The sequence below is a fragment of the Cnephaeus nilssonii genome (assembly GCF_951640355.1).
Source record: "Cnephaeus nilssonii genome assembly, chromosome: 19".
NCBI lineage: Eukaryota > Metazoa > Chordata > Mammalia > Chiroptera > Vespertilionidae > Cnephaeus > Cnephaeus nilssonii.
In genome coordinates, this window is record NC_137090.1 from 41,770,832 (window position 1) to 41,786,196 (window position 15,365).

A 15,365-nucleotide genomic window follows, 5' to 3' on the forward strand; every position below is an offset into this window, starting at 1 on the left:
ATCCATTCTTTACAGATGAGGAAACTAAGGCACTTACCATTTAGGATCTCATGGCTAGCAAGTATTAGAACTGAGATACAAACCTAGGCAGATTCCAAAACCTGTCACTTGAACAATATCATCTATAGTTTCAAAGAGTTTATTTAGAAATCACATATATGTAGCTTTGAGGCTCTGTTGAGCTCTTTACCTCTTACTTCCTCAAGTCCCTGAACAAATGCTAAGAATATGTATGAGGGCTGTCTCTTCATCAGCCAGGCATGCACCCTGTTGTCCTGCTGTGGCACTTCTGGTTCATGCCTTCATATTCTTGAGCCTTGGTTTCTCTTTTCCAACGTCATGAAGTCACTTTTGAATGAGAACAGGCAAAATTCAATTTAATGTAACTTGAAATAACATAATATTTGTTTTATAATATTCAAACTTGATTAAGACACAAGCTTATAAAGTAACTAGAGGCCCCGGTGCACAAAATTCATGCACGGGAGTTTCCTCAGCCCAGCCTGCACCCTCTCCAATCTAACTGCCTCTGCCCGCCAGCCTGATCACCCCTAACTGCCCTCCCCTGCTGGCCTGACCACCCCTAACTGCTCTCTCCTGGCAGCCTGATAGCCCCTAACCGCCTCTGCCTCAGCCCCGCCACGGTGGCTTTGTCTGGAAGGAGGACCAGATGACTGGAAGATGTCTGGTCTATCCGGCCTAATTAGCATATTACCCTTTTATTAGTATAGATGATCTGTATTATTATTGAAAGTTTTAAAATGTAATATTGGTCAAGCACATTTTAAAATTAGAACTTTGTAGTAAGTGCTACAAAAATGGCCATCATACATCCCCAAACTCTGAAGATGGCTTTGAATGTAAATGCTCTCTATTATTCGTAAGATTACGTACTGTGCGCTTTAGTTCATAAGACACAGTCACCAGATAATACAGAGTCTTCTCTGGATGTCCAGCATGGTCTCTCTGCATCACAAGTGTCAAGTGAAGACGGTGGCACCTGAGGAACAAACGCTGCTGGGGCTGTGCTTGTCCCTCTGCTCTGCCTTCCTCTGAGTGGATACACAGTGTTAATTTTTTAGTATATTTTCAATGCACAGGGATTTTATTTTTTTTAATATATTTTATTGATTTTTTACAGAGAGGAAGGGAGAGGGATAGAGAGTTAGAAACATCGATGAGAGAGAAACATCGATCAGCTGCCTCCTGCACACTCCCTACTGGGGATGTGCCCGCAACCAAGGTACATGCCCCTGACCGGAATCGAACCTGGGACCCTTCAGTCTGCAGGCCGATGCTCTATCCACTGAGCCAAACCGGTTAGGGCTCAATGCACAGGGGTTTTAAAGGGAGGAAGTCTGCTTCTTGCAGGACCAGGAAGCTACTTCCCACACAGGAGCTCGTTGTTGGCACTGAGCCCTTTTGGCCAGCCCCAGAGTGCATCATAGACAACCCCTACAGGAGCTTCATCCAAGCCACGAATGGCAGCATTGACATGACCCTGGCCATGCCCATTGTGTCAGGTCATGCATTGTCTTAATGATGAACACAGTTGGCCTTTTTCATGATGCTTTCTCTCCCCCTAGGGAGTGACAGCGATCAAGTGCCTGAAGATGGGGGGGTTATTGGTGGGCTCTGGAACCGGACTGCTGGTCTTCTGTAAAAGCCCCAGCTACAAACCCATCAAGTAAGTTCCAGGCCCCACAGGGTTGGGATGGGGAGAGACCCACCAGAGGGAGGTTTGCTTAAAGCCCACAAAAACTGATATTGGCAAAGTGATATTTGGTTAAGGAATTTCATCTTGCTGTTACAATGAGTAATTAGAATCACAGTAGATGGCTGTTTCTGTGCCAGTGAAAAGATAATGACTTATATTGAATCAAACCAAAGTAGTCCACTGTTACCCAGGGAAATACTTCTCTTCTAATACACACACGTTTTTATTTACTTAATACACTGAGCCATGACAGCGTTAATTAGCTATTATAAACTTATTCAACAAATAACCTCAAATTTCAAACTTTCAAAATTGGCTTATTCAATGAAATGTCTTATGCAATGGGTGTCCATTATGTACCCCTTGACTATTATGTTAGTAGTCAATGCATTTGAATACAAGTTCTAATAAAAATAGCCAACATTTAGCACCTATTTCTGTGTACCAGATACTGTGCTATGTACTTTACTTGGCTTATCTAAATAAAAGAAAATGAAATAAAACTTTATACATTGTTATTAACAAGTATTTTTGTTGAGCACCTCTTCCATCCAACCCAATGTGCTAGATGTTATTAAAAAATAAAGAAGCTAAGGTATGGTCTCTGCCTTCCAGAACTTACAGTCTGGTTTCGGGATAAGGTATATTTATACAGGGTGTCCCCCAAAAACGTATATACACTTAACAGCTGATAGCTCAATTTTGAAAATAAAATGTATTTTAATAAACGCTGCCTTTATAATTATTCAAAGTGCATATGTACATTTTTGAGGATATCCTATATAATAAAGAGCTAATATGCTAAACAGCAGAACGACCACCCGGACATCCTTCTGGACGAGCGTCCAGACGAAGCCAGGGCTGCGAGGGCCTGCGAGGGCCGGCCAGAGTTGCGAGGGCCTGCGAGGGCCGAGCCCCTTGCACGAATTCCGTGCATCGGGCCTCTAGTATATACATATGAAAAAGTCACTATAATATAAGATAATATACAAGCACTTCAAGGTCCAGATAAAGTGAAGTATCTCATAGGTTTTGTAAAGACACTTAGAGAGGGGTGTGATCTTGTCGAGTGATGAGGTCAGAGGAGCAGAGGCAGAATTTAAATTTAGCTTCAACAAAAGCCAGAACCCCAGACATGCTCCACGTGGTCCTTGATAGCTCCATGGGAGTCAGGGGTAGTTCCATACACATTGTAGGAATGAGCGTCAATTGTCTTCGTTGGCACAAATCTGTACTAAGAATATGTACTAGGTGCTATTCTAGGTGCTATTCTAGGTGCTTGGGTTACATCAATGAACAAAGTAAACGAAGAAGAAGAAAAAAACCCCTGCCTGCATGGAGCTTACATTCTAGCAGGAGGAAAAAGACAACCACAAAGCAAGTACAGTGTACATAGTACCTAAGGGCGATGAGAACGATGGATATGAGTTGGGGAGGATGTAGGGTTAGGGGGATTAGGGCTTTACGGGAGGCGGGAACAGGTTGCAATTTGAAATCCAGAGCTCAGCACAGGTCTTATTGAGACTGTGTTTGGACCAGTTATGTGTTTTTATGAAGGGGAAAAAGGAAGGGAGGCAACTTAAGAACCATGTTGGGTGGATTCTGGATACATGAAGTGAAAATAGAAAATTAACCCCCTAATTATTTAACCCCTTACGTTTAATGCACAAATGTTCCCACTGTATGAAGATACAATTACCACAAGGTTTGGGCTCTAAGTGTCCCCAAAATAACGCTGTGTGAAGCATAGGCTCCAACTGGATGCCGTGATTTCTGCCTCCTCGGACTGGAGAACACGCTCACACAAGAAGTCATGGGATGAGCAGTGGGCCAAAACAGACCACTGGCCTTGGCCCTGTAGCCTGGGCTTCACCTTGTCCTCTAGGGAGCCCAGATGCCAGTATTTAGCCAATAGTTCTTGGCCTCCCGCTGTGGGCTCCTGTGTTACCTGTTATCTCTAATCTCCACTGCACCCTGAAAAAAGGGGTTATTCGTGGTTGAGTAAACCAAGGCCCCGAGTCACAGAGCTCTAGTCAGTGAAGGAGCTGGAGTATGACTTGGGGTCTTCCCTTTCTTCACTTACGGTTCTATGTCCCACCAACACACGAATCTCTGTGCCCAGGAACCCCCATTGAATTCTTATCGTCAAAACTAAATGAGTTGCAGAGAAGGCTAGGTTTCTAAGGCCTTATTTATTTACATTTTTTTAAGCTTATACTCATTATGCATTTGGGGAGCAGGGGGATTAGGAAGTGGAAGAAGATAACATAATTGCTGTAAGTTCTGATGAAGATAGCCATGATTAACATTTTACTTCTTATCCGTGTTATTCATAAAATTTTTAAAATCATTGTGCTTATTTGGTATATAAAGTTTTATATTCTGATATTTTACTTAATGAAAACAATATAAAAAAGTATAAATCTTTATTAATCCTATCTAATAGAGAGGGAATATGCTAATTGACTGTCACCCCCTCACAAAGATGGTGGCACCCACAGCCAATAAGGAGGGAATATGCTAATTGACTGTCACGCCCTCAAAGATGGTGGCGCCTACAGCCACAAGATGGCAGCGCCCAGTCTCCTCAGCCCTGCTGGCTGAGGTGCAGGCATGTGGCACAGCCAGGCCTGCCCCCAGGCGGGTCCGGCCACTCTGTGCACCTGGCTCCGGAGTCCTGCAGTCCCCTCAGCCCCCTAGCTGCCTAGGGCCAGCCCAAGGCACAGCAAGCCTCGGATGTCGGCTGCCCAGCCAACCAGGGCCGCCTGAGGCTCAGGTAACCAGGGCCGGCCGAGGCATGCACTGCCAGCAGAGGCAGCAACAGAGGTGTGATGGGGGTGTCACCTTCCCCTGATTGCTGGGTTGCCTCCTGCCACTGAGGGCTCCCGGACTGTGAGAGGGGGCAGGCCAGGCTGAGGGACACCTCCCCTCTTCTAGTGCATGAATTTTCATGCACCGGGCTTCTAGTGTTACTATATAATCTTTAAAAAATTTTTTGGTAATTTATATACATAAACTCCATAATCTTTTATACATGATTTTAATGACTAGGTAAATATTCTTTAAAGTTGCTGTCTCATAGATCATCTAACTATTCCATTATAATTAGTTATTTAGGTTGCTTCCAATTTTTCATTCTTTTAAATAAGGTTATAATAACATCCTTTGACATAAGGGTCCTTCCCCCCCCCCCCCCCCCCCCGATTTTAGGATCATTTCCGAAAAATGGATTCATGAAGTATTTAATTGCCATGGTCATTTGTGCCTATATGCCTGTCTGGAACATTCCCTCTATTCAACTCCTACCACATTGCACAACCCATTTCAAACTATATCTCACTGATGAAGATTTCCTGCTGTAACCTATTCTTGATCATGGGTACCCAATATTGTACTTCCTGCCTTTCTAACTGTGTCACCTCCTTGAAGTCATTTCCCTGGTTTGTGTCCTCTGTAATGCTTCATATGGTTAATAAATAATTGTTAAGTGACTCTGCTTTACCTTTTTGCTTCTCCTCAAAGGAAAATCCAGTTACAAGGTTGTATCACCTCTATCACGCTCCGAGGGGAAGGACACCAGTTTTTTGTAGGAACAGACGAGTCATACATTTATCGTGTCAACTTCACAGATTTCAAAGAGACTCTCATTGCCACTTGTCACTTTGAAGCTGTAGAGGACATTGTCTTTCCGTTGTAAGTAGAAAAGGAAAATATTTTCACACCTGAAAACAATAAGAACATGAAGACTTGGTGTAGTTTGCAAAGAAATTCAATTTTATTAATACTTTAATATCTATTAACATAATAAGTCATAATAGATTATAATTTTTTCTCTTTATTGTGCCCCAGTCTGACTCTTTTTTCATATCCAAATTGTAAGGATCTGCACTTTTTTACATATTGGTATTTTAATCTATTTATAAGTTGTCCTTAAAAAAAAAATCTAATGGACCAATTACTCTGATATTCTCTTCCTTGTCCACAATCTTATATTTTCTCATAACTAAGCAAAAAAGTGTTTTGAATTATTTGCAAACATGAATTCTAGCACCTTTTTCATTTTCTTCTTTGAAATTTTAATGATTATTTACTTTACAGGAAAAGTTTTATTTAGCCTCTTTTAATATAAATATTTTACGATGTATTCTATTTCAAGAAATGTTACCTACTATCCTCCAAACCAGTGGTTGGCAAACTCATTAGTCAACAGAGCCAAATATCAACAGTACAATGATTGAAATGTCTTTTGAGAGCCAAATTTTTTAAACTTAAACTTCTTCTAACGCCACTTCTTCAAAATAGACTCGCCCAGGCCGTGGTATTTTGTGGAAGAGCCACACTCAAGGGGCCAAAGAGCGGCATGTGGCTCGCGAGCCTCAGTTTGCCAACCACTGCTCCAGTCTACCAGGACATCGAAAGACTTCTTTATTGACATTTTCCTTGTCCCAACACTTCCTCAATGGAAAGGACTACCGAAGATCATTCACAGATGATTTGTGGGCATCAGCTGCCATCCTATATAATAAAAGGCTAATATGCAAATTGTCCCCTTGACCGGGAGTTTGACTGGGAGTTCGACCAGGGGGCGGGGCCGGCCGGCCAACCTCCCGTGGCCCCTCCCCCCAGCCAGCCCTGCCCCTGATCAGGGTGGGCCGGACCCCACCTGTGCACGAATTCATGCACCAGGCCTCTAGTTTTACACAAGAAACCTGTGAGACCATCAGGCCTTAAGATAATTGGTGCCTAAAAGGCATCCTTTCCGCTATCCTATGAAATACATTTAGTGCCAAACATACATCTAAGAAACACTGTGCATCTTTTGTGGCTGCATCTCATATTCTCTTGCTGGGTTCTTTTCAGTGGCACTGCCGAGCTATTTGCCACCTGTGCCAAGAAGGACATCAGAGTGTGGCACACACTGTCCAACAGGGAGCTGCTGCGGATCACCGTACCCAACATGACCTGCCACAGCATTGATTTCATGAGAGACGGCAAGAGCCTCATTTCCGGTAATGTCAACATATTAAAATGTGGCGTCCAGCTCTGGCTGTGGCTCTGGATCTTGTCATTCTCATCATACACTAGTCTCTACGTGTGCATAACCTGAGACAGCCTCCCGCTGCCTACCCACCCGCTCCTTGCTTCTAATCTAGCCTCTCTTTGGCGTTCCCTTCCAGCTGGCAGACTTTCTGAGCTAGGAAGCACCAAATTTCTCTTCTCCCAAATTGCTACACACAGCATGTAGCTTTCGCTCTAGCAGGGAAATTTAGCAATTCAATTACAGAATGGATTTGAGTCCTTAGTGAGTGCAAGGCACTTGTGCTAGAACCTCCTGTGTCGTTCAAGGGATAAAATCCTGACTTTAAGTTATATCCCAAAGAAAATTTATTTTTAATCTGGTTATTTTATGCCAAAATATTTTAACATACAGTATAGGGATAACAATATTCCATTTATAAATATTTCAGTATCCTTCTCTAAAAATAATATTTTCCTATCAAATAATAATTTCTTAATATCTTATTATTCCAATCCATGTAAAATTTTCCTCAGTCGTCAAAAAGTAGACTCAGTGGTTGATATCAGTGAAGAGTCAAGTGGGTCTTTAGGCGTAGCTAGTCAAGTAGTGACAGCAGAAACCCATCTCATCCCCCTTCTCTTGGCTCTGTTGCCTCCATGTTGGCCTCTCCCTTGGGCATGTTCTTTCTCCACATAGAGGCCACCAGGAGTTCCTGGCTTACATTATACTCCAAGCTAACAAACATTCAGGTCATCATCACCTCCTCTTTCTCTTATACCCCACATTAATTTGCCCCTAGTGATTCCCTCTTCAGAGTATATCCAAGATTCCATCACTTCTCATCATCTTCACCCTTGTCTCAGTCACCATCATCTCTCTCCTAGGTTACCCTCGTAGCTTCCTACCAGGTCTGCCTACTTTTGCCCCTGCCCCACCACCCTTCTCCCTCAGTCTATTCTCAACACAGTAGCCAGAAATCTGCTTTTAAAGTTAAAGTCAGATCGTGCCATGTCTAGGCTTCAAAGGTATTTTACTTTTATAGAATAAAGTACAAAGTCCCTAAAATTGCCTACAAGGCCCTACATGACCTTCTCATCTCCCCAACCTTCAACTCTTATTTCTGACTTTGTCTCTTCCCAGTCACCTCCACTAGCCATACTTGTCTCTTTGCTGTTCTTCACACACACTGCATATAGGATCTTTGGTCTAGTTGTCCAGTCTGCCTGGAATGTTTCTTTCCCAGATAGACCCATGACTCTCTCCTTCTCCCTCTCACTTCCTCAAGTTTTTGATGAAATGGGATCTGCTGAGAGCATCCTATTTAACATTGCTAAGATCAAGACGTGACACTAAAGATGATGGGAAGGAGCCAGCCATTTAAAGATGTGGGGGAAGAACATTCCAGTCAGAGGGGACAGCAAGAACAAAGACCTTGAAGTGAGAAATAGCTTGGTGTACTTGAGGACTAGAAATATGACCAGTGTGTCTGGATCTTAGTAGGTAATGTTGGGGTCAGCGTTCAGGGAGAGTGGTAGTAGAGAAAGTTGAAGGTTTTAAAAGTTCTTGATCCCAGGAGGTAACATGGTTTGAAGAGGTTCGCCCTGACCCCTGCACAGATAATTGATTGTAGGGGAGCAAGAGTCTAAGGCCAGGGAAGAAGCTGTTATAATAACCCAGGAGAGAGGTGCTGATGGCTTAGGTACAGGTGGTCCCAGTGGATGAGTTCAGATTCAAGGTGTTTAACTGTAGAGCTGATGGGACTTGCCAATGAGTTAGATGTTGGGTGGACAGAATAGTGAGGAATCAAGAATGACTCTGAAGTTCTTGGCTTGAGTTCTTGGGTGGCAAGTTTTATTGAGATGGGGAAGATGGTGGGAGTGGAGGAAAGAGCATCAGGGTTTAAAGATGTGGGAGGGGTGAGAAGCCAACATTTATTTGGAAATGCTAAATTATACAACCCAGGTGCTATATCCAACAGCTAGTTGAATGTACAAGTTTTGCAGCTCATGGGAGAGTGGGAGCTGGTCTCCCTCCTTCCTCCCCATTCCAACTTCTCTCCATTGAAGTAGGGTGTACATGGAGGCGGATTCAACTAAGGCCACTCATTTCCCTCAGCCAGGTGTGGCCAGTTTGAGGAGTCAGGGGAAAAGGTGATAGGATTCCTGGCAATTGGTAGGAGACTGGCCCCTTTCCTCCATCACCACCACTGCTCCCCAATCCTGAGTTTCCCTTATGATTTAGGAGAGCAACAGTCTGCGGAGAGAGTATGATGTACTGATCTTGCCTGCCTTTTGTTTTCCTTTCATGCCAGCCTGGGATGACGGTAAAATCCGAGCCTTCGCCCCAGAGACAGGCCGCTTGATGTATGCCATTAACAATGCCCACAGGATCGGCGTGACGGCCATCACTACCACCAGTGACTGTAAAAGGATCATCAGTGGTGGTGGGGAAGGGGAGGTAGAGTCTTTTTATTTTATTTATTTATTTATTTAATATATTTTATTGATTTTTTTTTTACAGAGAGGAGGGGAGAGGGATAGAGAGTTAGAAACATCAATGAGAGAGAAACATCTATCAGTTGCCTCCTGCACATCCTCTACTGGGGATGTGCCTACAACCAAAGTACATGCCCTTGACCGGAATCGAACCTGGGACCCTTCAGTCCGCAGGCCGACGCTCTATCCACTGAGCCAAACCGGTTAGGGCTAGAGTCTTTTTAAAAATAGCCTTCAATTTAGTGTGACTGCCTCATTATTTGATTTTTTTTTTTAACCTGCTCTATGAGTCAGGCAGGACCAAATTAAAATTTTGACGAAACCCTAAACTACACCATAAATTAAAATTCAAATAATATAAATCCTTATATAAATACATTTGTTCTCAGAAAGAACATTTAAGATACAGACATGAAAGTGTTCTGTATGGAATTGAGCTATGAATCCAAGTTGTGTTTTGCCTGAGCTTTGGAATACATGTTTGTTCCCTCCCTTCAAAGACCATAGTTACATAAATTGTCTTTATCTTATCTTTAATGTACTTATTTACTTATCTTTATTTTATCCTCACCTGAAGGTATGTTCACTGATTTGAGAGAGAGAGAGGAAAGGAGCGGGAGAGAGAGAAATATTGATGTTAGAGAAAAACATCCATCGGTTGCCTCCTATTTGCACTCCAACCTGGGATGGAACAGCAACCTAGGTATGTGCCCTGACTGGGAATGGAACCTGCAAACTTTTGGTGTACAGGATGACTCTCCAGCTAGCTGAGCCACCTAGTCAGGGCTTTATCTTATCTTTGAAAGGAGATGCTATTTTTTAGATCAATTCTTTAAACTGCCCAGATGTTTTGACCACTATTTTGAAATGATTACACTTGACTTCTTCCTTCCATCATTTTGATGAGCCTACAGCATCTCTCACTCAGACATTCATCTCGGTGTCTCCCTCCCTTACTCCCCAGCTGTTTTCTATCCCACAGCCTTCCCTTTCTTGACATGGGACATCTTCTTTGCCTTCTTCTTCTCCATGCTATCAGAGGAATGACATCAGGGAGAAGAAAGACACCGCATGCTGATGTAGCCTTTGGTAGAGTTTGGGCCAAACAGATGAGTGGCCGAGCGCTTAGGTGCTGGTGTCATGCTGCCTGCGCTCAGATTTCACTTCCACCCCGTCCCCAGGGTGAGAACTGGGGTGTGTTCTTTAACCTCTCTGTGCTTCATTTCCTGTGGCAATGTGAAGATAACAGTGCTCCTGTCAGTGAGCTATTTCACACTCTATTTGTACTAAGTCTTCAAATTCTGGTGTGCATATTCAGCCAGAGCACATGTCCACCTGCACCAGCCACTTTTCAGGTGCCCTAGAGACACACCCAGTTCTAGACAATCTCTGGGCTCTGCCTGTCACCACCCTCATGGCTTGACTCCCTTCGCACGCTGTTGCTGATACCCTCAGCTTCCTTGCTTACTCCCTCAGCCATTTGCGGCATCTGCCCGGCTGATGCCCACACTTGGCTTGGACCAGACCATCTGCGTTCAAGGTGCCTGAACCTGAGCTGAGAGCTGCGGGAGGAAATGACACATTCCAGTCATTGCCCTGCTCAGCAATCTTCTGACAATGTCAACTTTTCCTGCCATTCCCCACAGCTATTTCAGAACTTCCTTCCAAAAAACAGTCTTCAAGGTCTTGGGAAGTACCACAGACCAGGGCTGCTGGCCAGCAGGTGTGCACTGGTATGAATGCAGCAGTTGCTGAAATACTTCAGCACTTCCACTTTCACTGGTAAATGCCATTGTCTGAGTTGTGAAGACCCCAATCCCACCACTTTATCCCCTTTCCCCAAGCATACCCAAACCACCCCTGCAGTCCCACAACTACAGGGCTGATGCCCGGTACCTCCAAAGTTCTGGTCCTGGTGCTGTTTGGTCAGGACCCACAACATAGAAAGAGACCATATGTATGCCTCCGCATGTAGTGGGATTTCAAGATTGGAGATTTGTTTTCTTTGGCAAAAGTCATTATCCCATCCCACATCTTAACCTCGGGATATTACTTCGACGCTGTAAAAAAACATACGGCTCAGCTCATTTGGGATACCTCATGCTTCCTAATTTTCTTTACTGAGAAAGTCGTTTAGAATGTTTTTCTTCATTTAGGTTACTTTCCTCTCATTAGGTGCAAATAACTTACTTATCCTAACACCAGCTTTTAGTCGTGTCCACCTAGACCAGTGGTCAGCAAACTCATTAGTCAACAGAGCCAAATATCAACAGTACAACGATTGAAATTTCTTGTGACAGCTGAAAACCGACTTCTGCGCATGGGCCACGAAGTTTCAATCGCACTGTATGTGCGCGCCTGCACGTGGTATTTTGTGGAAGAGCCACACTCAAGGGGCCAAAGAGCCGCATGTGGCTCGCGAGCCACAGTTTGCCGACCACTGACCTAGACTATTGTTCTTTCATTCTTATATTACATGAAATAGTTCCTGCTCTTCTCATTTTTCTTATATGAAATGTATTAATTATAAGAAGGTATAAACATCTGACTATATTATTATGTTTTTAGGTACAGTTGTAACAGAGCACTTATCCATTATTGGACATACAATAATAACTAAATCACTTTCCTTTTTTATTACAGTTAGGGCCTCATATGAACTATTTTGAAAATTTGTATGTAGGTAGTCGTATTACCTATGAATTTCACTTCAGGATACCAAAGAGGTATTAATAAAGTATTTTTTTAAATAAAAAGTGGGGCCCGGCCAGTGTGGGTCACTGGTTGGGCGTAGACCCATGCACCAAGGCACCAAGAGGTCACTGGTTTGATTCCTAGTCAGGGCACATGGCCGGGTTGCAGGCTTGACGCCCCCAATAGGGGACATGCAGGAGGCAGCCAATCAATGTTTCTCTCTCCCATCAATATTTCTCTCTCTCTCTCCCTCTCCCTTCCTTTCTCTCTAAAATAAAAATAAAAATTCTTTTTAAAGTGGGTATTGGCCTTGATGGAGTAGAGACCCATGGATTTTTAAATTATTAAAATTGAGCAGCTGATGTCAAAATTTAAATATGGCTCTGAGTACCCATGAGATTTCCTGGCACCAGACATTTGAGAGCAATGCGCAGAAGAAATGAGTAGCTATATTCTTTCACTTGGGTGAGCAGCAGCCCTTGCATTGTTGTTTTTAGTAGCAGGATTTGAATAAATTTCTCAGCCCTGAAAGTAGAAGTAGGTGCAAGCTCATTGGGAGCATTTTCCTGGCTCCATGGAAGAATATTCTCGGCCTACAACTCCGCACTCCCACCCCACTCAACTGAGGGGGGGGAGAAGACAAGCAGAGCAGAGGTGGGCAAGTTCTTGGAATTTATTTTATCCCTTCAAAAGTCCAGGTGTGTATTGAGAGCCTGTGCTTTGTGGCTTCCAGGTGAGGGTGTGGCAGATAGGCTGCCAGACCCAGAAGCTGGAGGAGGCCCTGAAGGAGCACAAGTCCTCCGTGTCGTGTATTCGGGTGAAGAGGAACGACGAGGAGTGTGTCTCAGCCAGCTCGGATGGCACTTGCATCATTTGGGACCTTGTGTAGGTACCTGTGATGGGGAGGACTGAGTGGCACTTACCCACCCAACAATGCCATCATTTTGTTGAGCTTGAAAGAAGATTCAAAGGAAGTGTAGACATCTTACTTAAGGCAGCAGTAGAGCGATGTTCATCAGAAGCCATTTATCACTGTGGCTAGTCATGGATGCTGGTAGAAATGGAACCGTTTTCAGGAGGAGCTGGGTGTTAGGTTTCTGGGCAGGTAGGGAAGTCACTTTCCGGATACACACAGTGAAGCATGATTTAACTCACACTAACTCAACTCTGAAGTATTCCCCCAAAGGGAGAAGGGAAATAACTTAGGCAATGCAGGCAGTTCCTCTGGTCGCAGGCCAGTCAAGCCCAGAATGAGCCTGCCTTGGGATGGGAGTAGGGGAGTGGCGAATTGCCCTTCCCTCAGTTGGCCTCATTGTCAGGGTCTCTCTATACAAGACCAAAGCATGTAAACTTTAGTGTTGGAGTAATTCGAAGTATTTTCAAGGATATGTTTGGACTGTAAGCATTTTTTCTGTGTTTATTTTGAGAATTAGACCCTGTTCCACCAACACCTCCTCCTGCCAAGCACCCCTCTATCACTAAAAAGATGCCTCACCTTTGTGTATAACTAACTGCATTAGATATGAAGTATAGAGGAAAAGATAGAGAGTTAGATAGACACATACATATAGCAAAAGAATATAACATTTTCTTGATTGGAGAGAAGAGAATGAGAACTAAAGGCAAAGGAAGGACACTTTTTATTTAATACACTAGTGGCCCGGTGCATGAAATTCGTGCACGGGGGCAGGGGGGCGGGTGTCCCTCAGCCCAGCCTGCACCCTCTCCAATCTGGGATCCCTCTCACAATCCGGGACCGCTGGCTGCTAACTGCTCACCTACCTGCCTGTCTGATCGCCCCTAACCACACTATCTGCCGGTCTGCTTGCCCCCAACTGCCCCCTCCTGCTGGCCTTCTCGCCCCCAACTGCCCCCTCCCGCCAGCTTGACCGCCCCAACTGCCGCCCCCCGCCAGCCTTCTTGCCCCCAACTGCCCCCTCTGATGGCCTGCTCGCCCCCAACTACCCGCCCCCCCCCGCCAGCCTGATCACCCCCAACTGCCCTCCCGTCCTGGCCTGATCGCCTCTGCCTCAGCCCCGCCACCATGGATTTGTCCAGAAGGTCTCCCGGTCTAATTAGCATATTATCCTTTTATTAGTATAGATTATAAAACAAAAACCAAAGCACACCTCTGTCTTTGGGTTCTGTGTATCTCTAACTTTGATGTGCATACACATCACCTGGGGATCTTGTTAAAATGTTGATTTTCTTTCACTAGAGTATCATCTGAGATCTCACATTTGTAAAAGCTCCCAAATGAGGCCCCTGGTGCTGGCCCAGTACCACACTTGGGGGAGGTATTGCCTTCACCTCCACTTCCCACGAGGAAATACTATATAACTAGGAGGCCATGTCTACGCTTGTTTCCATGGATGGTTTGTGAGCACTTCAAAGCTTTAAGCCTCCTTGCTCTGTAGCAGGAATATTTAGTTAATTTGTGCCCAAATCTTTGAAAATGCTCAGTTCAGGTACCATGTTTGGAAACTCCCATAATGAGAAGAAACTGTGCAGAAGGGACATTATTTGACCAGTGGAGCCTGGCCTGTGAGACGGCCACCCAGCCACCTCACCGGCGGAAGGTGAAGTTAATTTACTTATTTTTGGTACAGTACCTAAAGCAGTGGTTCTCAAACTACTTTAGAGTCAATTGGGATGCTGATTAAAAATGCAGGTCTGTGGGCTTTATCCCAACCTAGTGAATCCAAATCCCACAGGTAAGGCCCAACAATCTCCCGTTTCCAAAGCTCTGCCCCACACTTTGCACTCAGCTTGTAGAGCCCTTCACTGGGAAACGGGGCCTCAGGAGTCAAGTGCATGGTGTGGAAGACAGCAGGTGGACTCCCAGTTCAGCCTCCTTCTTCCTTCTCAGTGGAACTTGAGGCACCCCATTATGCCCTGGGCTTTGTCTTTAGGAAACCCCCTTCTCCCCTCTCTTTTCCCCCCTATCTTCTGACTCCCCCTCTGTGTAGTGGAGAGATGTGGAAGTGGAGTGGGCAGAGTCTCAGGACATCTGTTTGGAATGAATGAACCAACCCTAATCCAAGCTTGCACCAAATCCAGTTTGAACAGTAAGTACGTTTTCCAGGGGAGAGAAAGTCGAGTTTTACAGCTTTTGAATCTATGTTTCAGACATCTTAGGAGGAATCAGATGATCCTGGCCAATACCTTATTCAAGTGCGTTTGTTACCACCCTGAAGAGTTCCAGATTATCACCAGTGGGACCGACAGGAAGGTAATCACTCCTGGTAGGAGTTGAGATCTTTCTGGTACAAGAGAAAAGCAAAGTGTTGTGGCTGAGGGTGCAGGCTCCGGACATGCCAGTGCAAAGGATGGTCTTTGCTGTTGATCAGCGTGTCTCTTGGAAAGTGCTATGTCATCTTTCGGTACCATCACTTCCTCATCTGTAAAATGGAAATGATGGTGCCACCAACCTCATAGA

At 44.5% G+C, this 15,365-nt stretch overlaps 1 protein-coding gene across 1 annotated transcript in view; it reads left to right on the forward strand.

The window, feature by feature from the left end:
- CFAP52 (cilia and flagella associated protein 52) overlaps window positions 1–15,365 on the forward strand; it is a gene marked incomplete at its 5' end in the record, with an annotated part of 37,595 nt that overhangs the window by 18,232 nt on the left and 3,998 nt on the right. Inside the window, 6 exons of the mRNA XM_079798688.1 lie at window positions 1,587–1,687; window positions 5,240–5,410; window positions 6,578–6,726; window positions 9,049–9,194; window positions 12,660–12,811; window positions 15,056–15,158. Of these exons, the coding sequence (XP_079654814.1) occupies window positions 1,587–1,687; window positions 5,240–5,410; window positions 6,578–6,726; window positions 9,049–9,194; window positions 12,660–12,811; window positions 15,056–15,158 (822 nt within the window). The remainder of the gene's footprint in view (window positions 1–1,586; window positions 1,688–5,239; window positions 5,411–6,577; window positions 6,727–9,048; window positions 9,195–12,659; window positions 12,812–15,055; window positions 15,159–15,365) is intronic.